At 47.6% G+C, this 26286-nt stretch overlaps 1 protein-coding gene across 6 annotated transcripts in view; it reads right to left on the reverse strand.

Moving 5' to 3' along the window:
• Positions 1-3271: 3271 nt before the first annotated feature.
• MINDY4 (MINDY lysine 48 deubiquitinase 4) overlaps positions 3272-26286 on the reverse strand; it is a 117574-nt gene continuing 94559 nt past the window's right edge. For all 6 annotated transcript variants that reach the window (XM_083186865.1, XM_083186863.1, XM_083186862.1 and 3 more), the window contains exons 16-18: positions 12663-12843; positions 8251-8323; positions 3272-4514 (exon numbers count right to left, since the gene is read on the reverse strand). In XM_083186865.1, the coding sequence (XP_083042991.1) occupies positions 4466-4514; positions 8251-8323; positions 12663-12843 (303 nt within the window). In that variant the 3' untranslated portion in view covers positions 3272-4465. The remainder of the gene's footprint in view (positions 4515-8250; positions 8324-12662; positions 12844-26286) is intronic.

The following is a 26286-nucleotide window of genomic DNA, read 5'->3' on the forward strand; positions in this document are numbered from 1 at the left end:
GGATTCAAGGTCATAATCTGTTATCTATCTATCCAGCGGCGTAGCTAGGGCGGAGCACCAGCACCGACATGTCACCTGGAGCCGGAGCTCTGCCACCGGATCCCCCGCAGTCAGTGGGGAAAGTCAGTCAGTGTGGAAAGTAAAAAGGCAGGGATGCCGGCGCGGCACCGGGCGGCAGGGTCTTGCGATCCCGGAAGTAGCGCACCACCAGCACTGTGGAGCCGGGCTTGGAGTTGGACGCCACACCGACCAAGTCCCGGCTGGAGTACAACCAGCAGCCCCCCGCACCACCAGCCTGAGACTTTAACTATTTGTTTCCCCCTTTTAGCCCGCGACTTACACCTAGCTCCCCAGTCACCACCAACGTGACGGAGTGGGAACTAATTCCCCCCCCCCCCCTCCCCATAATATCCTGAACTTTGGGATCACCACACCAGTGACCACTGCAGGGGGAGCAGCCTGTGAGGTCCTTTTATTATACAGGGGGAGCAGCCTGGGCATTACGGTGTGTTGCATGTTAGGCCGCGCCCCCTTTTCGCTGCTCAAGGGTCCGACTTACTACAAATCGGGGGGGGGGGGGGTTATGCCCTGCTCCGGGCACCGTGGAACCTAGCTACACCACTGTATCTATCTATCTATTATATAAAAAAGTATAACTACTCCTCATCTCTCTGAGGTGAAGTACCGCCAGTGACCAATAGAGGCCGAAAGTAAAGTAATCGTTTTCAAACTTGCTGGATATAAGAGGGAGCTGTGAAGACAGAGATTGGAGGTAGGAGCAGATAGGGACTGAGCCATCATTTTGATGGGCTTTTAACTATATAATATACACTCCGACATGTGCCATGGGAGTCACAGCATGCCCCCTCCAGTGGCTTCCACTGCAGTGACAGGACAGACCTTAGCCAGAGAGGATTGAGGACTCTTGGGAACAAGGGATGAGGTGGACTGTGGTGGCCAGGCATATACTGAGTCTTTTTGTAAAGAGCGCAAATACAATGAGAACACTGGGGCAGATGTATTAAGCCTGGTAAAGCGGTGATAAAGTATAACGTGATAACACACCACCCAACCAGCTGTGTGATAATAAAGACAGTTAGGAGCTTGCCGAGCAAAGCGAGCCAGTGGGGAGACCGTTAAGGTCCCTTCTTCCAAACTTGCTCCTCCCCCTGTCCTGCCATGTCACATGACAGGTCCTTTAGCCCACTTGGATTTAGACAACCATAAATTTACTAAAGGTTCTAAAAATGAAAAAAGGTGATGTTGCCCATAGTAACCAATCAGATTCTGGGGAAGACAGCAGCATTGAGGCATATAGGGGAAGAAGGTGTAAATACATAGACAATAGAATATTATAGCTTAAGCAGTTTGTGGGAGCTGAATGTGATGGATGCTGTAACCCAGTGAGATTGTTGTGGTGGACTTAGTGGGATGATTGTGGGCACTGAGTGGGATGATAGTGGGCACTGAGTGGGATGGGCATGCCCCATTCCATTGAGCACACTGTCTGTGAGAGCGCTGAATCTGCAGTAACCACAGGGTGTGACCATATCTGTATTGCGCAAGTAGCATGACCATTAATCATTGCAATTTCAGTGCATTTGTAATTTTGAGTGGTAGAAATTCAGTAGCTTTGTGAAAGCCTTAATGGGACACATGAAATGTGAGGTTTTTCCATCTATGGAATTTCATTGCTGTATTTAAAAGTTAATCTATTTATGAATATATGAATTTATAAATAATACATTTATTGTTATTAATCGCCATCAATGCCAACCATCCATGGCATCTGCGCCAATGGCCATCCCTACTCTGCAACAGCCAAAAACCTTTACCTCATGCAAAGTGCCCACACACCCCTATCACTGCCCTGCCTCCTGTTCTCCTGCCCTGTAACTTCCACCCAGTAGGAGAAGACACTGAGGAGCCACCGTCCTGTACTCCTGTGCTGCCACGCTGGACCGTCACCCACTGGCAGAAGCTGCACAGTGTCCCCCACCCTCCTCTTTAGTCCCCCTTATGCCCACACACCCCTATCACTACCCAGCCTCCTGTTTTCCTGTGTCGTGACCTCCGCCAGTGGGGAGCCGCTGACTCAAAAACACCCTACTATACTATTGCACACACACACCTAAACAACACGCACACACCCCCACACCCACAAATGTCACTGTACCATCCACACTATCAATGTACATCTTACTCTGTAACCGCTTTTTAATTAAACAAAACAATACACACCCCCTTCCACATCATATGCTCTCTATTTAACACATTTCACCTATAACTCAAGTTGCAATACAGGCATCTTTCATACAATTCTAACCATATTTCTCACAATACAAACGTTCACAAATTAAGGGGGCGCAGCCCCATACGCCGGTGTGAAGAGCGCCCGTAGGGAGCGATGAATCACCTAGTGTGTGTGTACATATATATATATATATATATCTATATCTATATCCAGGGCTATTTTTCAGCAGGCTCCAGCAGGAACTGAGGCCCTTATTCTAGTTCACTCTTTCTGACAAAATCCTTCTTAGATGGACAAAACCAAGTGCACTGCAGGTGGGGTAGATGTTACTTGTGCAGAGAGAGTTAGATTTGGGTGGGGTTTTACTTCAAAATGAGATCTAGATTGCAGTGTAAAAATAAAGCATCCAGTATTTACCCTGCACAGAAACAAAATGACTCACCCAAATCTAATTCTCTCTGCACATTTTAAATCTGCCCCCCTGCAGTGCACATGGTTTTGTCCATCTAAGAAAGATTTTGTCAGAGTAAACTAGAATAAGGGCCTCAGTTCCTGCTGGAGCCTGCTGAAAAATAGCTATAGCTCTCTCTCTCTCTCTCTCTCTCTCTCTCTCTCTCTCTCTATATATATATATACAGTATATATATATATATATCCGTATTTTCTGCACTATAAGGCGCACCGGACTATAAGGCGCAGTCTCAATTATGGGTTCTATTTCTGTACTTGACCCATACATAAGGCGCACCGTATTATAAGGCGCATGCTAAAACAGCATGTCTCTTCACTGATGCCATTTTCTGGGGTCATCGCAGTGTATGTAATGCGTAGTGTACGTATTACGTCCTGGTGTCAGCAGGAAATGGTCCGACATAAGGCGCACCTGATTATAAGGCGCACGGCCTATTTTGGCGAATATTGAAGGCTATGAGGTGCGCCTTATAGTCCGAAAAATACGGAAAAATTAACATGATAAAAAACATTTTGCATTTAATAATGTCACTAACCAATCCAAAGTCAGGTTTACGTACTCACTCCTACAGTATTTCCATACTGTATATTTATTTTGTAGGATCCCATCCTCATGCGCATACATTTTACTTAATATATATTAAAAAAAAAAATACAAAAACAACATATTTTAGCAAATAAGTTAAACTGGGAGATAAAACATCATACATACAATTGAATAAAAAATAAAGTTTTAAGGCATTGTCAAACCAGCAACCGCAATCAAAAGCAATGTTAAGTGAGATTTATAATGGATCATACCCAATGATCCATCGAGGGCGATTTTTAATATCGTGCAAGGTGCCAGCTGTGTGCTACTTGGTGCAAGCCTGCCCATATAATTAAAAGCGGCAATCATTTAACCTGGCGTTGCCGTGTAAATGGTTACTCGCAGGATATTAAATCTCACCTTATGGGCAGGATGTAATGCGGTGCGGCTCCAGCGGCCGTGCGCAATGGCGGCTGAAGTCTGTGGTTTTTGTTTAAAGGGGCAATTATTTACAAAGCAAAACCATACCTTGCAAAGGATTGCCCCTTTAAAAGAAAACCCAAGTTAAGCTGGCATCCTGCATGGCCGCCAGATTTGCACCGCATTACATCTGGCAACATATGTTTTTTTTCAGGGATCATATTTGTGTGTGGTCACATAAGGCTGCTGCCTCCAAATTAGGAGCAATAGTTTGTAATGGGAACAGATTGAGATCATGGTGCTAACATTTTTCAATATGGGAAATTGTGAGATAAATATGGATTTTTGTCATGGATAATTATTATTATTTATTAAATATGCTAAACATTCATTTCACTTGGCTTGTAAAACCACATATCCCACAGAGGAGTCTGTGTAGAGGTAACGCCCTGCATGCTTATCCACTTGTAGATAACCTAATTATATAAACACTTATATTACACATTTTCAAGTCTTCTGTCCAATGTTGGTAATGATTAAAGTCTTGTTATGCGGAGATCTCAGATGTTATCATCTACGCCAATGCTGCGAGTACCCAGAACCCAACACACTTCACATTTGTACTGATGATTCCTCATTACAGCTGAGAGGCTACGTTCTCAAACAGATCTATTACATGATAGTAATAAAGCACATCAGACACGCCTTAGCAATCACCATGTACTGTAAATGTGTATTTCCGCAATGTTGTCTACTGGGAAAGGGTTGCCCCGAAGCTCCGGGCGGTGATGTTAAAGGATGGGTTCTGTGCCATTCCAGTCTACTAGTGCGCCTTTCCATCTAGAAAACAAGACAACAACATGTTATACCAGATACTTAGAGTTACGTAAAAGATCGTATATCTCCCAACTAGCCTGATTTACGTAGGACAAGTCTTGGTTTGAAGGGACTGTGCCGCTGTCTCGATAGTCAGGACTAGGGATGCCAATCCCGGGGCATTTTTTCAATCCCGGGAATCGGGATTGAAAAATGCTCAATCCCGGGATTCCCGGGATCCCGGGATTGGCATCTCTAATCAGTTTAGGTAAAAAAAATACTACAAAGAAGCCCAGTCCCCCCCGCTACAGCCGCCCCGCACATTCATTTACTCACACCGGCGGCCGGGAGCAGGGCAGACAGGGCAGGAGCAGGAGACGTCAGCGGCGGTAGCAGTAGCAGCAGAGCCGCCCGGAGGGCGGGCGGCCGACGCTGCCAGGTCCGGTCCAGGTCAGAGATGATTCTGGAGCGGGTATGGGCAGTCCGACCTGCGCAGTGTGATGGTCAGAGGTCACACTGCGCAGGTCGGACTGCCCATACCCGCTCCAGACTGCAGTCTGGGGATCAGGAACTCCTAGGTAGCGTCTGAGCACTCGCTCAGACGCTGCCCGGCATTAGATATGCGCATGCGCATATAGTCCCGAAATCCCGGGATTGGAAGATCCAATCCCGGGATTCAAATCCCGGCGTTTTTTAAGCCAAATCCCGGGATCCCGCCGATCCCGATCCCGGGATTGGCCACCCTAGTCAGGACCTTCGTCGGGATGTATAGTCCATGGACCTTAATCTGGTCCATGCGCACCCGTGCAAATTCACACGTGTGTGCAATGTTTTTCTTCAAATTCACTCCGAGTGTGAGCGGCAATAGTGAGCAGATTGTCCGCCAGGTGCTCGCACCCACTAGTGCAGGCGGGGGACGTGGGGAGGCGGTGGGTAGTCGCGCACATGGGAACGCCCCATAAAAAAAACCTGGGTGTTCTCATGCTAATTGGCTGATGTTGTGGGTGCCGGGGGCGGGCAGCTGACATCACCGGATGTCGGCTGACCGCCATGTTCCCCTTCAGGACACAGGCAAGCCTAAGACATCTGAGAGTGTCTTAGCTTTGCGTGTCGCACCACATCATTGAATGATGTGGCTGTCGCCCCATAGGCTGCGAATGGATGTTTATGCAAAAGGGGGGGGCGACATGTGCGAGCAGTGGGCGGGCTAAAAATTACTCGCAGCGCTGCGTGTCAACCAGAATCACCCCCCATGGCTGGTGTGTCTGTGGCAAACGGTCACTATGAAACCCTCCCAACATGTAATTGGTCAATTTGGCTGGGGGTGTGGTCTTTAAATGCGCCTTCATCTTAGTCTCCAACCGAATGCGCTATGGTGAAAGTCAAAGGGGGAAATTTACTAGAGCTTCTAAAAATTAAAAGAGGTTATGTTACCAATAGCAACCAATCCGTTTCGGTCTATGATTTCACTGTTGCATCCTAGAAAATGATAGACAGAATCTGACTGGTTGCTATGGGCAACATCACCTATTGTAATTTTTATAGATATCAGACCAGTTCGCTAGGCAGTGTATATTCGCTACCTATAGCGTGGTTAAGTGTATGTACGAAAACACATCCCCTCGCTTGCGGCCGAAGGGGACAGAAATCATTCGATGGTTGCTGACCATCAACTTTTATTGAAACGGAGATGGCGGTAAAGGCGGCCGGTGCCGACGTCATGGGACATCAGCCGCCTGCCCCGATCAGGCATCTGCTCAGCTGCTTTTCCTCCGCCCTCGGCGTCCACCCCCGTCAACCCCCCTCTGGAGCGAATGGGTTTGGCGAGTATGAAACTGGGTTTGCACGTGTGCATAAACGCACAAGCGCAAACCCCAAACATCGGGGAAGGGGCCGATAATTTATATACCAGGCCCGATTTAGTGTCACTTCTGATGAATGATATCATAGAAGATATTACTTTGTCTTTTACTATCAATGCTTCTGCTATCCTACAGTACAGCCAGTAGGCGGCGCTGCGTATACTATGTGCAGTCTCTCTGTGCACAATCATTCTTATATCCAATAAAAATCATCACTGATGCTTTTATGAACACAGCAGCCGTTTCTTTGCAGAAATTAATTATCCTTCAGCTCGGCTGATGTTGAACTATAAATTCCAGCATGCCCTCTCTCAGGCATATGAGAATCCAAGGTCACCTGCATCTGCACATGACGGACACGAATGTAGAAGAATGAAGGTGGGAGGATCGGCAGAGTTCCCTAATATGTTCCCCATAAAACCACAGGCACAGCGCTGTGCTGGCTCTGGCTGCTGCTGAACATCTGGAGACTCTTTATGATATGTTGAGTTTATTTCCCTGTATGCGTCACATGGAGGCCAAGTATGCAATGGATGGTGAACATGGGGAAAGGAGAATTCTCCATTACAAGGATCTGTCTGCATTCATCTACCACACCCAACTGGCCGCTCTCCACACCGAGCTCTTCCTGTAACTCATATATAACCATGCGTCCCAGCAGTCACACACACAGCAGATGTGAGCTGCTGGATGAAATATGGAGCCGGCTCATCCTGCAGACCTCCGTAATACTATACTTTGGAGTGGGGCTGCTATTGGCGTATGACTAGGCGTGGTGATCGGGGAAGGGTCATGTAGGGCAGACACCTGGGCACCACAATGACCAAAAGTCCCAACTTATAGCCTATTATTGATGATGCAGCAACTGACGACCTCTGACTTGTTCTGCTTATAGATTGTCAGCTCTGGGGCAACATAGAACTGTGTGATGTAAGCAGTCATGGTGAAGTATAACGGACAGTTTCTGCCCTTGGTGTTAAGACAAAATATATCTACACTTATGGCTGTGTCTTCATGTCTCAAACCTGTCACATGGGAGCGTACACTTGGGCACATAGAGGCACATCCTGAATTTGTGAATGTGTCACTTACCTCCACCCCGTGGAGGACCTGAGGATGGAGTAACACAGGGAGTTGTACATGTACTGTATAAAATACAACATCTGGCATAAAATCAAGAGGAGGGTGGTACTGTGTGGCATTATATGGTCAGGGTCAGACTAGCTATCGAGCTGATGGCTTGATTGGCCAGACCGGCTGCCTGAAGGCCTGGCTGAGTAGCTCCACCTCTCTGCTTGTATGGCACGCTGAGATGGGAAAATGCAGTGAGGCCACACCCCAGTGAGTCGTAGAGCAACGTAATAAAGTGTGACCACTCCCCCAAGAGGCATGGACACACCCACTGCCCCATGTGTGTATGCACTGCAAATTCTGGGGGAAGATTTTTGCCCCCAGTCTGTCACAGGTGAGAGGTACTGTAAGTAAGGTGGCGGAGTTGGGGGGGGAGGGGGGGTTTGAAGGGGTATATGATGATATGCGGGACAATCAGAGTACATGATGATAAGAGGGGAGACTGAGGACTAGAAAACAACACTCGGCAGCGTATTCTTTTCTAGATTGTCTGGGGTGCTTGTAATGTAATGGAAAGCACAGTGTACGACAATGCGTGGGAGATGTGTTCTGTAGGTTGTAACAGAGACAAGAGCGGCAGATGTATTAAGACCGGTGAAGTGATAAAGTGGAAGGGGTTAACGCACCAGCCAATCAGCTGTATTTGAAAAATGACAGTTAGGAATTGATTGGCTGGTGCGTTCCACTTTATCAGTCCTCCAACCTACTCATTACGAAATGTATATAGGAAATAATTAGAAAGATTAACAAGGAGACTTTGTACTTACTTGGTTCTGATACAATATTCCAGTGGAGGAATCAGGTCGTTCTCTCTGTCCTCTGTGCTGGCCCGCGATGTATCTGCAAAGAGACCCAGTGACCGACGGTGTACGTTACAGCATGGTAGCTTTCATGGAAGTCCTTACACACGGCACAGAGCTGCTAATGCAACAGGGAAGGCTGCAATCTGTGCAGTCTGCTCAAGGCTATGGGGGTTAGAGGAGTACAGTACATCCTAATGCAACACCATTATGTTTACATATTTCATATCGCTGGTACAGGGAGGATTAATGGCAGATGGCGCATCTTAATATTTAACAGCCAGAAACAGAAGGTAAATAGTTCTGCGCATGGTACTAATCTTGGCACGTTTGGCTCTCTCAGACAATCTGCAGCCGCCCAATTATTTGGAGTTTTCAAATGTCCTCCACTACAGCAGCCTCTCTCCAGCTGGCAGAATTGGGGGAGGATTGGGGGGTCTCTGAGGTGCAGTGCAGGGAGAGTGCCTCTCCTGCCTGGCGCTTCCCCACTCTGCAGACTATAAGTGTGTGCCAGCGGTGCAGCCCTGCTGCCACACACCTACGGCCCTGAGAGTATGCAATATACCTGCACGCTGCACCTGCGATGTACACTGATGCACCAGATTCTGATAGATCTGATGTGCTGCACATATGATCTACAGGATCTGATGTGCACAGACAAGTGCATCCGGTCACATGTCAAACAGGTCCCATTTGGACCGATCCGTAGGCAATGGATGAAAACAGGCAAAATCAGACCTGTGTATGGGCACCTTAAGGCCAATTTGGCCATAGGCCAAATAAACAACTTAAGGCCCCCATACACTATGGAATTTGGGCACGATTTTGGGCCCAATTTCACCCAATTCTGATGTATGACATCCGATCTGAACACATCGGTTCTGAGTCGGAGGATGGATGGGCAGCACATAATATAAATCTTATGTGCAGTCTTCAGGGGCACATCATGGGTGCTTTTTGACTGAAAGCTCTCCCAGCCAATCAGTGAATGCCAAATGGGACGTTTTTTTGCAACCCAGCTCCCCCTACCCGGCTCCTGGCTCCATCTGTCTGCAGATCCCCAGGAGCTATCGCCCGCAGGGGAAAAGCCCTGTACAGGTGGTGTGATCTTGGCATGCTAGTCACAATTGCCTAGCGCATCGTGCCCCATGTACACGGCTGAAGTCACAGATGGATACATGCTTGTAGTACATCTAACCCACACAGCTGACGTACGCTGTAAACACAGAGCAGATAAGATAAGAGTGGAGAAAACATGAACCCATTAGAAGCTAAAACAATTAAAAAAATACCTCCCATATTTGGAGAAATGCCTACCGCCTACACTACTTCTATTAATCAAGCCCATGGCAGGAGCTGTCTGATAGGAGCTGCGCATTATCAGCAATTCTAGAACACTAAGAATAAATGTATTGTGACTGATTCCCAGCAATAAGACAGTTGCAGTAATGTCACATACAGCCTCGTAAGCACAGGGCTTCATAGCTAATGAGTGGAGCTGGCAATTACACAAACACCAAACACTCCCAATTCTACATGTGGGACTTGCTCTACGCACTGTGCATTAGAATCTATGGGGCAGATTTATTAAGTCTGGTGCATTGATAATGGACCAGCCAATCAGCTCCTAACGGTCATGTTACAGGCTGGTTTTGAATAATAACTGTTTTAAGCTGATTGGTGGGTGCATTATCACCTTACACTTTATCATGTCACCAGGCGGCTTAATAGATTAGCCCCTCTATATCAGGGTTGCCTACTTTTAAAGTCTCCTCTCTATGAGAAGCCCAGAGAGGAGACTGTCAGCAGCACTTCGGGGGGGGGGGGGGGGGGGGGGGGGCTGATGAGACATCATCAAGCCCCACCCCCAGTAATGGAAATCTTGCATTCGTGGGCCGCGTGTTTTCAAGGAGAAGCGGGGCTAAATAATGGGATTTGCATCTTTAGCCCCACCCCTAAAAGCCATGAATCGCGGGAAATTACCGCTACCGTAGGGGAGATGCGGGGGGAGAGGGTGCCGGTATCCGAATAACATCCGTGTCTGAATAACCCCCTAGGATGGGAAATCTGTGAGCAGTGATTGTGGTTAGATGAAGCAGGATACACAGCCTGTGTGGCATGTGCAGCAGACTGGTCCTGGGTGTGTCCACACAGCGCACAGGTGCATGTAAGTAATAACAGTCCCAAATGTCTCCTCTATATGGACTGGAACCTTGTCTATGTCTGCAAGTCACAGTCTATTTTCCCATCCAGCTTTCCTGATTTTCTGCTACAGCTTACGTTCCACCAATTGTGTGGGCGGGTACTGTAATACACAATGTACTGCGTGTGGCTGCAGACAGTTTACCACCCCTGATTTAGAACGTCTTTATTTGTAAGAGCCTGGGACACAAACACATTTTATTTATTACGGTTTTACGGGATTTTCGTCAAGTACAGAACCAACTTCCCTTCACACAAGCCTAACACCCCCTCCCTACACACACGCCTACACACACACACACACACACACACACACACACACAGGCAGTGTACCACCACCACATACCAGTACACACACATACGCTTCCCATTTTTCATTATTGTCTGTCCTGAATTTTCTTTGGGATTCCTTCTCATTACATTCCGAATAAATTGTGTTAAAATAAATAAAACAATGACTTCCAGTGTTCAGGACACACTGCTAAGGACACTGTGCTCTTCAGTGATAGGGGTAGTGTGCACCGCTACTCATTGGAGCTGATTCTAGTTGCCATGATCCCCTGCGCGTTCACACAGGGGAGCAATGTTTTATTGCGCATGTGCAGCTGCTTGGTGCGAGCGGGCGCGGCGATTTGCTAATTCACTGGCCCATTCACACCTAGCAGTAAGCAGGGGCGGTGAGGGGAGGCACCCATGGGAATGGCCAGCATTTCATGGGCATTCCCATGTTAATGGGCTAGTGACACGGGTGCGGGGGGCGGGCAGCTGACCTCAGTGGATGTCAGCTGCCCTTCCTCTTCCTGTACAGGAAGCCCGCAGATCTAAGACACCAGAGAGGTGTCTTAGATCTGCGAGCACTTGCAAAATCGGTGACCATCGAAGGATTTTGTCCACGCATGCAAGACTGCGAATGGAGTTTTATGCTAAACATCCATTCAAATGCGTGCAGGGATATTCGGTGGCGGACGTTCGTGCGTGCGGCACATAAATGACACGCAAAACTGCGAATTTTGCAGCGTGTTAACCAGAATCACCCCCATTGACCGTTCTACTGTCATGTCATTAACTCCAGCACTTGGGACATTGGGCCTAATTCAGACCTGATCCCTCATCTGCATAGCTGCAGATAACTGTGAGTAGATAGCCGCCAACCAGACAGAGAAAGAGAAAACCCGCCCCGTGCAAGTGAATTGGGAAACGTCGCTATTCACTGCAAATCCATACGCAGAAAACAGCTGGATACCTCCCACAAACGCCGACTTCCTGTCAGTCAAATTGCGAGGAGATTGCAAATAGATTCACATGCATTTTTGCTATTTGGGCTCATGCATGCGCATTATGATCCATGCGCAGTCGTTCGATAATCGATAGAATTTCAAATCAGCTCTAGTTTGGGCCCTTTATCAGAACATGGCCTCTGGTTTTCTGTTCCTTCCATCTTGGGGACACTGCACACCCAAATAGTCACAGAAGTGACGGGAGCCAGATGACTCACCGATAGTCGGGATTTCATTGGTTGTCACTCCGACATCGGAATCCCGACTATCAGGAGCCCGACAGTCTAAATCCCAACTTAAATGAGCTATTTTCCCTCATGGGGGTCAACGACCCCCCATAGAGTGAGAGTAGAATAGGTGGCGAGCACAGCGAGTACCGACAGTTGAATGCGCTCGCCTTGTCGGGTTCCTGACAGCAACGATTACGATGTCGGAGAAATGACCGTCGTAATCCAGACTGTAATGACTATAGCTCCTGCCGCATGATTATTGCAGAACAGGCAAGTTGTGCATTATTTGGAAGGGGAGAGGCTGTTGCCTAATGATGTAAATGGCCTCATCGGATCAACCTTTTTGCTTTGGTCAAGCTGGTAGTAAATTTTTCATTTTGTTTAACTGTAGTGGGTTGGGCGGAATGGAGGATTCCATAGTAGAATGCATAACTGATTGAATCTGGCCCTACTAATGACGCTATTATACCCAAGCCAAGAAGCAAATTTGCACATGGCAGTAATGTGAGGCCTATCTGCAGAATGACTTACACTACTGCGATTACTGAAGACTTCTATAAAATAATGAGCATATCTGAAAGGGCTGAAGGAACTGGCGGTTCCGCAGAGAGTAGAGGGACTTTTACACAAGTTGGTAACGGAAAGGTCCCATTTTTTCGGTGACACCTACCCACAGTTAGGCGGATCTCTTCCTGCTGATTGGCCAGCCCATCGTAGTAGTAGAGGTCAAACCTTCGCTCAGCTTTCCAGTCGCTCATCAACTCTTTCTTCAAGCTAAACAGGACACTAAAGTGGCACTCGCTGCAGACCACCCAGATGGGGTACTTGGGGGTCTTCAGATAAGAACCAACCTGAAAAACAATAACTGAAATTTAGGGAGCTCAGATATTAGCTGTACTCAGTTGGTAATATATCCAATCCTATAGATTGTAAGTTTGCAAAAAGGGTCCTCCTTCCTTTTGGTGTCGGGTGACCTTTCGACAGCCGGGATTCCAACGGTCAGTATACCGACATCGGAATCCCGACTGTTAAATGCCCGACAGTCGGGATTCCGTCTTACAGGGACTATTCTCCCTCGTGGGGGGTCCATTAGCTCGTTATAGAATCGCTAGCCCCCAGGCCCCGCCGTCCATCGGAAGGGGGCGCGCGTGCACGAGACACTTGCGCGCCCTGTTCTGACAGAGCTCCCCACTGCCGTCCGCCGCCTCTCCGTCTGCCGTCGCCGGTCCCCACTGCCTCCCTGCACCCCCCCTAACCCTGCCCATCTCCCTGAAGTGGAGATGGGCAGGGTTTCCTCCGCCGAGCCGCCGAATGACTGAGACGCACGTGGGTGTGAGACGCCCGCGTGTCCCAGTCTGATGGAGCCCCCCCCCTCTTAGCCAGCGGGGACATTCTGGCGAGCGCTGGGGCTAAATGAGAGGGGCGCCATCTGTAGGTGTTCAGGTAATATTATTGCTTTGTAATAAGTGAAAGTTTCTATGATTGTAAGTACTGTATGAAACATGGGGAAATGTGATTATTTTCCTGGCTATACTGCGGGGAAACTCTCAGAAGACACCGAAAGCTTCTCCCGCAACAGTCCTCTGAAAATCTCCCAAAATGTATTAAAAAATAAACTTATGTTGGTATGAAGTACTGTAAATCCCTTCTCCTCTCATCTAAGCTTGTGTGTACTTTGATAGTAAGACCAGATGTTTTAAACATATTACTTTTGTTCTGGGTGTACATTCCTGCATACGCCAAAGCCCCTTATTCAGGGGAATTTCCTCTCCGAAGATTTCGGAATCAGCTTCGTGACCCCCGAGGCTTACAGAGGTCAATCCTAGTTTACCAGTTCTGAGTAAGGACATTTTTCTTACATGACCGGTTCGTCATAACGTACAATCTGGACAGGTTGTACAAACGCACCTTGGATGAATAGCAAATCGCTTTTACAAGAAAAGAAATACGTCTACAGGAGTTTAGACAAACCGAAAATGTAGACCGTCTTCCTGTTGGGTACTTAAGGCCTGCACTGCCGCCGGGTGTGGATCAGAGGGTCAACCAGTGGCGGCTTCAGAGGTGGAGCTGCAGGACAGTCCAAATTCCAAATAGATGATCCACACCAACTGCCACCCCAAACACTGCCAAACATCAAAGGCTGGGACTCACTGGCTGTTGATGTGGCTCCCCTAGTTCAATTTTGGACTGTGCTGCTGCCCCCCCCCCCCCCCCCCCAAAAAAAAAATTTGATACATGAAAAGGTCAACATCCGTTTTCTCATTTTCTTTGGTGTCAACTTGTAGACTTGAGCATGTGGACTCCCAATTAGTGTACCGCGTACCCTCACATGGCGATCGAAGGCACCTTGCTCCGCTACCGCTGCTATCGTTCCCTATTGTAGTCCACGTGGATGGTAAAGTATAAAACAGTTCTAAAAATGATACTGACCATGACCATGTCGACGTACTGGCCATGTCAATCTAATGCATGTTGACCAGATAGTGGTCAACCTATTGCATTGCAAGTCCGCCATGTTTGTTCTGGATATCTGGTAAAACTGCCAAATATGTAACACCTTCTTTTATGTGCTGGTGCATTGGGCCCAGTTGATAAGAATTTGGCTAATGTCTTATATGCAATCTGGGCTCTGCAATCGAAAGGTGCATACACACTGGACAATGTATGCACTGAAAGATATTGGTGCCAAATTTCCCTTCAACTTGCCCAGTGTCCTGGACGAACAATATTGTACATACCCGATACGACAAATGATCTAGTCAGAGTCTATAGCTTTTTGTGAAACATATCCAAAATTGTCCTGCCTGCACAGTCGACAAACAACCTTGATGAATGAATGGCGGGTACGCGCACCGTCATTTGTAGCACACACACTGGCCGATATGTTGACCGATATCGTTCAGAAGGGCCAAAATGACTGATATTGATCAAAGAATTGTCTAGTGTGTATGCAACTTTAGACCACAGTTAATATGGAAACTACAGGAGTAGAGATGTGACTCAGGCAGACATTCAGGTGATCTTAAAAATATTTTCGCCAACAAGTGCAATGACTTCTGGGTAATACAGTCCAAACGGATTTACCCAGAAGTACATTCTTCTATTGCTAAATACTTATCTGTAACAAAAAAAAATTGAAAAATAATAATAATAGTGTTTTTTATTTTTTGTCCCCCTGTGTCATACAAACTTAACACCTAAATCCAATGGGACTTTTTTGGTTAAGTCGCACTTGTCCTCTTGGGAATAACTTGATTAGGTGCCATTTTCAAAGTGGCCATGTCTTTGGTGGTTGTGGATGCTGCATGGGCAATGAGAGAACGACAAAACCAAGACGTTAATTGGTAAATCCACATGATTTTGCCCATTTTCGGTTGAAATTGTGGGAGTTTTCCACATGCACTTTCACCCAAAAATAGGGTGAAAAATTACTAAAAAAACAGGTGTAAGCGCACACAATTGAATACAACAGCAGCGAAAGTCACACTCTTCTTGGTTCCAGATAGTTGGAGTTGTGACTGAGGCGCACAGGAGATGCGCAGTCTCAGAAACGTAGTGGACATTTCTGGGTGATGACACGGAAGCTGCTTAGTGTATTATTATAGATCCATATTATGGGTCATGGGAATGTGACGATCGCTGCGTCTGGCAGCAGTTGCGTACAGAGATGCTCAGCCAACAATCAGAGAAGATCACAACGATCGCACCGTCCCTGTATCTGCCTCTGGCCGATAGGCAATGGCGCTCCCCTGTGCAGCAGCACGTATAATTTTTTAAAGGTTTTTACAAGGGGCATTGCCACGGCTTCCCTGATTAGGCCACGCCTCTTTCATTACCAGGGCTGACATCTAGTAGCTCTCTAAGCTACTAAGAGCTGGTCCAAGTTTCGATGGTGTGAACAATGGCTCCATCTACGAAATGCACCAATCGGTATGTCAGTGTCTACAGAGACAAAGCTGAAGACATGTGACGGGCAAAAGACCAGACATGTCTGTCACTGCGTCTGACTCCGAATCAGCCAACACAAAATAAAAGTTATAAGCGTTAATACTACGCAGAGGTTCCTAGCTAAATAAACAGCCATTTATATTTTCAGTTGCATATTTCATATCACAAATCTTCAAAAACTGAATGTAGCGAATGGTGGCAGTGCCAATCATGAGATACAACACAGGCATGTGGGGGGGGGCGCATAATTTGCCTAAAATAACTAATATAATGAACAAACTGTTCTCTTTCTCCAAGACTATTGTCTCTCTTACGTGGATATTGGATAATAGTCAGTTGTTTTACTCCAAATAAATGTCTCTCCTGTGCTACATTTTATTTCATCTGGTTTATAATTGTCACATTTTCCCCCCTCTTTCATTGAGCAGAAGCAGAAATGTGGAGAATGCTGAACTGATTATACAAGTATTTAAGGAAGTGTTGCAGTATCTGAATAAAGCATTTTTATGGAATGTATCAACGTTGTACGGTTCTATGGAATGTATCAGTGTTATATGGTTCTATGGAATGTATCAGTGTTATATGGTTCTATGGAATGTATCAGCGTTATATGGTTCTATGGAATGTATCAGTGTTATACGGTTCTATGGAATGTACCTGCGTTATACGGTTCTATGGAATGTACCTGCGTTATACGGTTCTATGGAATGTATCAGTGTTATACGGTTCTATTGATAGTATCAGCGTTGTACGGTTCTATGGAATGTATCAGCGTTATACGGTTCTGTGGAATGTACCTGCGTTATACGGTTCTATGGAATGTATCAGAGTTATACGGTTCTATTGATTGTATCAGCGTTGTACGGTTTTATGGAATGTACATGCGTTATACGATTCTGTGGAATGTACATGCGTTATATGGTTCTATGGAATGTACATGCGTTATACGGTTCTGTGGAATGTACCTGTGTTGTATGGTTCTATGGAATGTATCAGTGTTATACGGTTCTATGGAAAGTATCAGCGTTGTGCAGTTCTATGGAATGTATCAGCGTTGTACGCTTCTATGGAATGTATCAGTGTTATACAGTTCTATGGAATGTATCAGTGTTATACGGTTCTATGGAATGTATCAGCATTTCCGGGTCTATGGATTGTATCAGCGTTATATCTTTCTGTGTAATGTATCAGCGTTATACCTTTCTGTGTAATGTATCGGCATTATATGTTTCTATGGAATCTATCAGCATTCTATGCCCCTGTGGAATGTATCAGCGTTATACTTTTTTTAATCGAATGTATCAACGTTAACGCTTCTGTGGATTGTATCAGTGTTATACTGTTCTGTGGACTGTATCAGCGTTATACGGTTCTGTGGACTGTATCAGTGTTAGACTGTTCTGTGGACTGTATCAGTGTTAGACTGTTCTGTGGACTGTATCAGCATTATACGGTTCTGTGGACTGTATCAGCGTTATACTGTTCTGTGGACTGTATCAGCGTTATACTGTTCTGTGGACTGTATCAGTGTTATTGTCAGCGCAGGCGGGTTCTGTGTTCCCGGCTGTGACCGTGGTGGACCAGTGGAGGGCGCTGGAGAGCCGAAGGCAGAAGGTTTGATGTAGGACATACACGGGGAGATCAGGGCACAGCGAACCAGAGAGTTGACGGAGACCAGGAACAGGGGCGCGGAGTCTAACCTGCCAGCGGTATTCACCAGGGAGCCCCGCAAGGAACTTTGGACTTAGCTGCGTCTGACAGGCAGGTCGTGGCCCCCTGCCCTGGTCCTCTGGACGCAGGCAAGGGAGAGGATACTGGAGGTAACAACGAAAAGGCAATCTGGAAACTGTGGAGGATTGCACAGGATGTCGACAACTGAGGTAGACTGTGGTGCCGACAATGGTGCCGACGGCTGGTGGGTGGCTCAGGTATATGCTGGAGCAATAGGACGTAGTTGGTAAAGTCTCTATAGAGCACAACAGCTGAATGTCGACGCTGGTGTCGACGGAGCCAGTTGCTAGTTCAGGACAAGATGGAGAATGTCGCTGAAAGGCTTGGAAGCCAATGGTGGTAATGGCGAGGCACCTGTACTCGACTGCAGAGGTGGAAAGGCAGGAGTCTTCTGGAGATGGATAACCCAGGTAGGTATAGCGGGTGCAGATAACGCTGGAGAGAAACACAGGGGAGCCTGGAGATCTCGGAGTCTTGGGAACTTCTCTGTCACAGGAGAATACTGAGAGCAGGTAAGCAATTGTTCAAGACAAGGAAGGAAGGCCGCAGGCCGGCTTTATCCCCCTTGCTTGTCTGTGATTGGCTGCAGCACCAATCAATGCTGGGGAAAGGAGCACACACCTTGATCCAGGTACAGGTGTGTGGGTCAGAGGTGACGTGAATGGACAGCGGGGATTGGTCTGGGGAATCAGCTGACTTGAGAGTGTCATGGCGGCACCCATGCTGCCCGGGAACGGCGTGCGCTTGGCAGGGAACTATGGCAACGGACCGCGGGGACACAGGGGACATCGCGCCACACATCAGAAGCCATGCGGATGACAGGCCTCTCACGCAGTACAGACCATCGAGATGGTAATGAGCGATGTTTCCGATGGTGAGATCTGCGGTTTGTGACAGTACCCCCTCCTTTTAGGGTGGGCACCGAACACCCTTTGGGTTTGGAAGGATGTTCCTGATGGAATTTTTCCCTTAGACGAGGAGCATGAACGTCTTCAGCATTAGTCCAACTTCTCTCCTCAGGACCATATCCCTTCCAGTCAATGAGATACTGAAGGCGTCCATAACGATGGCGAGAATCCACGATCTTTTTTATCTCAAATTCAACTCCTCGCTCAGTTCTGACTTGCGGTGATACTGGGGACGAGGACTGGAAGCGGTTAAGAATTAGAGGTCGTAGCAAAGAGACATGAAAGGAGTTGGGAATGCGCAAAGACTTGGGTAATTTTATTTTGTATGCTACCGGGTTGATCCTCTGTTCGACAATGTATGGACCTATGAATCGGGGTGCAAATTTCATCGAGGGGACCCTCAGTCGTATGTTCCGGGTAGAAAGCCATACTTTGTCACCAGGACGGAATTCTGGTACTGCACGCCTCTTACGATCCGCAAAAAACTTGTAACGAACAGAAGCTTTTTTCAGATTGAAGTGCACTTTTTTCCAAATTTGTGAAAAGTGTCTCAGGGCTGCGGTAGCTGCTGGCACTTCGATGGTTGCTAATGCCTCGAAGGTGGGTGGCCTGGGATGTTGGCCATAAACAATGAAGAAGGGGGAGTGACCTGTGGATGAATGGTACCTGTAATTATGGTCAAACTCAGCCCAATGGAGTAGCTTGGCCCAATCATCTTGGGAAGATGAGATGTATAGCCGTAGGAATGTCTCAAGGTCCTGATTGACTCTTTCTGTCTGGCCATTGGACTGCGGATGATAAGCAGATGAAAACTTCAATTTCATTTGAAGGGCTGAAGACAGTGCTCTCCAAAAGCGTGCCACAAATTGCACTCCTCGGTCAGAGACGATTTCTTTAGGCAGGCCATGGCTTTTGAAGATGTGCTGCACGAATAATTGCGCCAAACTAGGAGCGGAGGGTAACCCGGAGAGGGGTATGAATCGGGCCATCTTCGAAAAACGGTCAACTACCACCCAGACGGTGTTGTATTCTTGGGACTTGGGTAACTCTGTGATGAAGTCCATTGAGATGTGCGTCCATGGACGCGTTGGGATAGATAAGGGGAAAAGTTTTCCAGCAGGAATTTGACGAGGGGTTTTATGCTGGGTACAAACAGTACACGATGCCACAAAGTCTTTGACGTCTTTTCTCATCTGGGGCCACCAGTAAGAACGTTGAAGGATTTCAAAAGTGCCCTGGACGCCAGGGTGTCCGGAGAATAAGGACTTGTGAGCCCAGGACAGCAGTCTTTGGCGGAGCTCAGGGGGTACAAGAGTTTTGCCAGGAGGAGGTACCGGAGACAGTTGCGTGGGAGCAAATGCGATGGGGTCAATGATGGGATGATTCTCTGGTACTAGAGGGTCCTCTTCCATGGAACGAGATAAGGCATCGGCCTTTACATTTTGAGAACCAGGACGGTACAAGATCTTGAAAGAAAATCGGGAAAAGAATAAAGACCACCGGGCCTGACGAGGATTCATACACTGAGCCGACTGCAAGTACAGGAGATTTTTATGATCAGTGTATATGATGACTGGAAACTTGGCACCTTCCAGGAGATACCTCCATTCTTCGAGTGCTAATTTAATAGCCAGTAACTCCTGGTCGCCTATGGAGTAATTTCTCTCTGCTGGTAAGAATTTGTGTGAGAAAAAACCACAGGGATGCTGTTTCCCATCCTCGGATGTCTGAGACAGTACTGCACCTACCCCTATGTTAGAGGCATCGACTTCTAGGGAGAAAGGTCGTTCCATATCAGGCTGGGACAGGATGGGTGCAGAGATGAATGACTGTTTCAGCAACTGGAACGCCGATAAGGCCTCTGGGGACCAGACAGACGGGTTGCTACCCTTGCGGGTGAGGGCCGTAATAGGAGCAATCAGAGTGGAGAAACCCCGGATGAATTTTCGGTAATAGTTGGCGAAGCCAATAAAGCGTTGTACGGCTTTCAATGTAGTGGGTTGAGACCACCCAGTGATGGCTTCCAATTTCTCGGGATCCATGCTCAGTTGTGACCCGGAAATTAGGTATCCTAGAAATGGGACAGAAGGTACCTCAAATGTGCATTTGGAAATCTTGCCGTAGAGTCGATTTTTCCTGAGACGGAGGAGGACCTCTTTGACTTGGGAACGGTGTGAATGTAAATCTCTGGAGAATATTAGAATGTCGTCCAAATAGACCACAAGACAGACGTACAGCATGTCCCGGAAGACCTCATTAACGAATTGTTGAAAGACAGCTGGGGCATTGCAGAGGCCGAAGGGCATCACTAAATACTCGTAGTGACCATCCCTCGTATTGAATGCAGTCTTCCACTCATCACCCTTGCGGATACGTATCAAGTTGTATGCCCCACGGAGGTCCAGCTTGGTGAAGACGGTGGCACCTTTCACTCGATCGAATAATTCTGTAATCAAGGGGAGCGGATAGCTGTTTTTGACTGTGATGTTATTTAACCCTCTGTAATCAATACAAGGTCGCAGACCACCATCTTTTTTTTTTACAAAAAAGAATCCTGCGCCCGCTGGGGACTTTGAGGGTCTGATGAAGCCTTTCTGTAAGTTCTCACGAATATATGTAGACATGGCTTGAGTCTCAGGGACCGATAGGGGGTATGTACGTCCCTTGGGGGGAGTCTTTCCAGGAAGGAGGTCAATTGGACAATCCCACTGACGGTGGGGCGGCAGTGTGTCGGCTGATTGTTCACTGAACACATCAGCAAAGTCTCTGTAAACTTCGGGGAGGCCAGGCACAGAGGTGGCCACAGCAGAGCGCACAGGTATCACAGGATTAATGCAATGCTGATGACAATGAGGACTCCATTGCTCTAATTGTAAAAGCGACCAGTTGATGGTGGGGTTGTGGAGCCTGAGCCAGGGAAGGCCCAATACAATATCATAAGACGCTTTAGGAATGACAAAAAATTGAATGTGCTCTTGATGTAATGTGCCCACTTTCAGCAGAACCGGTTCGGTACAGGCACGTACCTCACTGCCCGGAATTTTACTGCCATCCACTGCTGTGACAATGAGATGAGGATGTAGAGGCATCACGGGAATTTGTAACTTGGTAACAAGATGTTGAGAAATGAAATTTCCTGCCGACCCGGAGTCGACCAAAGCGGAGCTTGATCTGAGTCCAGCAGGGGTCTCTAAGGACACTGGAAGGATAAAGTCAGTACAGGGAGGAGACTTTGAGACATGACCTAACCTAACTCCTCACAGGTTAGGCCCTGGAGTTTCCCGACCGCTCGGGACAATCATTGATGAAGTGACTGGGAGCAGCACAGTAAATGCAAAGTTTGTTGCGCTGTCGACGGGAACGCTCCTCAGGAGTCAGGCGTGATCTACCTATTTGCATTGGTTCTTCACTCGCAGGGGACTCTGAGCGTACTCGAGGAGTAAACTTGGGAATTAACTTCTTTTGTTTCTCTAGACCTCTTTCTCTGAGGCGGAGATCAATCTTTACACACAAGGAAATTAAGTCTTCCAAGGAATCAGGAAGATCGCGGGTGGCCAGTTCGTCTTTAATGCGGTCTGATACCCCTAGCCAGAACGCGGCTGTCAGGGCTTCGTGATTCCATTGTAACTCAGAGGCCAAAGTCTGGAACTGGATCACATATTGTCCCATGGATCGGGACCCTTGTTTGACCCGTAGTAAATCTGTGGATGCTGAAGTAGAGCGTCCAGGTACATCAAATATACGGCGGAAAGTCTGTAAGAATTTGCCATAGTCTGACAACAGGGGATCAGATCTCTCCCATAACGGTGATACCCAATTGAGGGCGGAGCCAGTTAGCAAAGAAACCATGTAGGCTATTTTAATTCTGGCGGTAGGGAAATTGTGTGGAAGAAGTTCAAACTGGATCTGACACTGGTTGATAAACCCCCGGCAGAGTTTTGGATCGCCGTCATATTTGCTGGGAACTGGTAGCAGGAGACGAGAAGGTAAAGCAGCGGGTGGAGACAGATTCCCCTGGGCAGTCGACACAGGAGTCGGCAATGACTGCTGCAATGTGTCCAATCGATTGGATACCTCTTGAAGGAATTTTATCACTCGCTGCTGCGTGGCTTCTTGAGTCTCTATTCGGGCGGTAACATTTTGAATGACCGCTGGTCACACACTGGGGTCTTGAGCCGAGTCCATCGGTCTTGAACAAACTGTCAGCGCAGGCGGGTTCTGTGTTCCCGGCTGTGACCGTGGTGGACCAGTGGAGGGCGCTGGAGAGCCGAAGGCAGAAGGTTTGATGTAGGACATACACGGGGAGATCAGGGCACAGCGAACCAGAGAGTTGACGGAGACCAGGAACAGGGGCGCGGAGTCTAACCTGCCAGCGGTATTCACCAGGGAGCCCCGCAAGGAACTTTGGACTTAGCTGCGTCTGACAGGCAGGTCGCGGCCCCCTGCCCTGGTCCTCTGGACGCAGGCAAGGGAGAGGATACTGGAGGTAACAACGAAAAGGCAATCTGGAAACTGTGGAGGATTGCACAGGATGTCGACAACTGAGGTAGACTGTGGTGCCGACAATGGTGCCGACGGCTGGTGGGTGGCTCAGGTATATGCTGGAGCAATAGGACGTAGTTGGTAAAGTCTCTATAGAGCACAACAGCTGAATGTCGACGCTGGTGTCGACGGAGCCAGTCGCTAGTTCAGGACAAGATGGAGAATGTCGCTGAAAGGCTTGGAAGCCAATGGTGGTAATGGCGAGGCACCTGTACTCGACTGCAGAGGTGGAAAGGCAGGAGTATTCTGGAGATGGATAACCCAGGTAGGTATAGCGGGTGCAGATAACGCTGGAGAGAAACACAGGGGAGCCTGGAGATCTCGGAGTCTTGGGAACTTCTCTGTCACAGGAGAATACTGAGAGCAGGTAAGCAATTGTTCAAGACAAGGAAGGAAGGCCGCAGGCCGGCTTTATCCCCCTTGCTTGTCTGTGATTGGCTGCCGGCTGCAGCACCAATCAATGCTGGGGAAAGGAGCACACACCTTGATCCAGGTACAGGTGTGTGGGTCAGAGGTGACGTGAATGGACAGCGGGGATTGGTCTGGGGAATCAGCTGACTTGAGAGTGTCATGGCGGCACCCATGCTGCCCGGGAACGGCGTGCGCTTGGCAGGGAACTATGGCAACGGACCGCGGGGACACAGGGGACATCGCGCCACACATCAGAAGCCATGCGGATGACAGGCCTCTCACGCAGTACAGACCATCGAGATGGTAATGAGCAATGTTTCCGATGGTGAGATCTGCGGTTTGTGACAGTTATACTGTTCTGTGGACTGTATCAGTGTTATACTGTTCTGTGGACTGTATCAGTGTTATACTGTTCTGTGGACTGTATCAGTGTTATACTGTTCTGTGGACTGTATCAGCATTGGGTCAGCGTTATACGGTTCTGTGGACTGTATCAGCGTTATACTGTTCTGTGGACTGTATCAGTGTTATACTGTTCTGTGGACTGTATCAGCATTGGGTCAGCGTTATACGGTTCTGTGGACGGTATTAGCATTGGGTCAGCGTTATACGGTTCTGTGGACGGTATCAGCATTGGATCAGCGTTATACGGTTCTGTGGACGGTATCAGCATTGGGTCAGCGTTATATGGTTCTGTGGACAGTATCAGTGTTATTCTATTCTGTGGACTGTATCAGCATTGGATCAGCGTTATACGGTTCTGTGGACGGTATCAGCATTGGGTCAGCGTTATATGGTTCTGTGGACAGTATCAGTGTTATTCTATTCTGTGGACTGTATCAGCATTGGATCAGCGTTATACGGTTCTGTGGACTGTATCAGCATTGGATCAGCGTGATACGGTTCTGTGGACAATATCAGCATTGGATCAGCCTGATACGGTTCTGCGGACGGTATCAGCATTGGATCAGCGTGATACGGTTCTGTGGACGGTATCAGCATTGGATCAGCGTGATACGGTTCTGTGGACGGTATCAGCATTGGATCAGCGTGATACGGTTCTGTGGACGGTATCAGCAGCTGCTTTGCAGAAATAACAAAATTATTATTGGTAAAAGCCAGAATACAACAGAGCAGCAGAGTAAGCACAGACGTGGGCCAATATTGTATATTGTGAATATTTCTCCAAATCGTACGCCAGGAGCACACTGTACATTGGAATACGCCCATCTCTTTTCAGCGATCGTCTGTGTGCACAGTTTGTGCAGCCCTGTGAATCTCTGGTCAACAAAATATTTAAAGAATTGTCGGTTTTCCTCATTTCTGCTGATCTGATGTATCTGAGTACGGATTCTGATTTAGGAATGAAATAAGAAAAAGCAAGCAACTGTTGGGTAAATGTATCAATGGGGCAGATGTATTAAGCCTGGTGAAGAGATAAACTGGAGATAAATTGGAGAAAAAGTGGAAGGAGATAACGCACCAGCCAATCAACTTCCAACTGTCATATTTCAAACACCGCTGATTGGCTGGTGCGTTATCTCCTTCCACTTTTTCTCCACTTTATCTTCAGTTTATCTCTTTGCCAGGCTTAATACATCTGCCCCAATATTCCCTTATCAAGGTCTCCATGCACCTGCATTATTGCAGTGAAATGGGTTAGGACTGGGGTAGCCAACCCTAGTCCTCGAGAGCTACCAACAGTGCATGTTTTGCAGGTCTCCTCACAGAATCACAAGTGAGCTAATTAGCTCCATCTGTGGATCTTTTAAAATGTGTCAGTGATTAATGAGTGCAGCTGTGCAGCAGCTAGGTTGTCTGGAAAATGTGAACTGTTGGTAGGCTAGGGTTGGCTACCACTGGGTTAGGATATAAGCAGCATGTATTACCCCCCTTGTGTAGAATCTTTGTACCTGCGCCATCACTACCACTACCAGCAGTCCCCGTGGCATTAGTGAACCAAAGAAAACTTTATTTTTCTTGTCAGCACAATACCCTGCTGTCGGAGGCCATAGTGAGAGACAGTGCTGTGCGCCAGGCAATGGCAGCTGCTGGAACAGTCCTCTGACCGGTCATATATTGACTGGATAATTGTCGGTCTATATTAAAGATAGCAGCGTGATAATGACAGGGGCGGATATTGTCCTTAACACACATCTCCTCCTTCATACATGGGGAGAAGCGGTACATAATGTGCACTGATACCACATCTTCCCCATAACAACACTACCTGTGCAATACCATGTTACACTGTAGGGGGGGCAGATGTAAAGTGTGCAGAGATGTAGATGTGGGAGGGGTGTGTCCAAACTCAAATCGAACATGCAGCACAAAAATAAAGCTGCCCAGCATCTGTGGGCTTCATGCAGCAGCAGCCAGTATTTATGCTTCATGCTAAATATAAAGACATACACAGATGAAGCCAATGTCATTAGAGTGGCTCCTGGCGCGACTATCGCCATCCTGCGCCAAACAACCATCTGCCGGCCCAGAGTGACAGAGAGCGGCTCCATCTGACATACAACCAGGCCCTGAGTACGTCCTGCATGATTCGGTTTCGATCGGTAAGATTTTGGGGTCTTGCATGTGGTCCAGAACTTTTTGCCACCCAGAAACACCCATATAATGGAAAGAGTGCACCCACTTCCAAACTCAGTGCGCGTGCAAATGCATGTGGCCGTATTTGCACTTTGCCGGTTCCACCAGCTTTGGATTTGCGTCAGGCTCAGAATACAGTAAGTTACATAGAACCCA

Source organism: Crinia signifera, chromosome 5 (genome assembly GCF_055691185.1).
Source record: "Crinia signifera chromosome 5, ASM5569118v1, whole genome shotgun sequence".
In the NCBI taxonomy this organism is placed as follows: domain Eukaryota; kingdom Metazoa; phylum Chordata; class Amphibia; order Anura; family Myobatrachidae; genus Crinia; species Crinia signifera.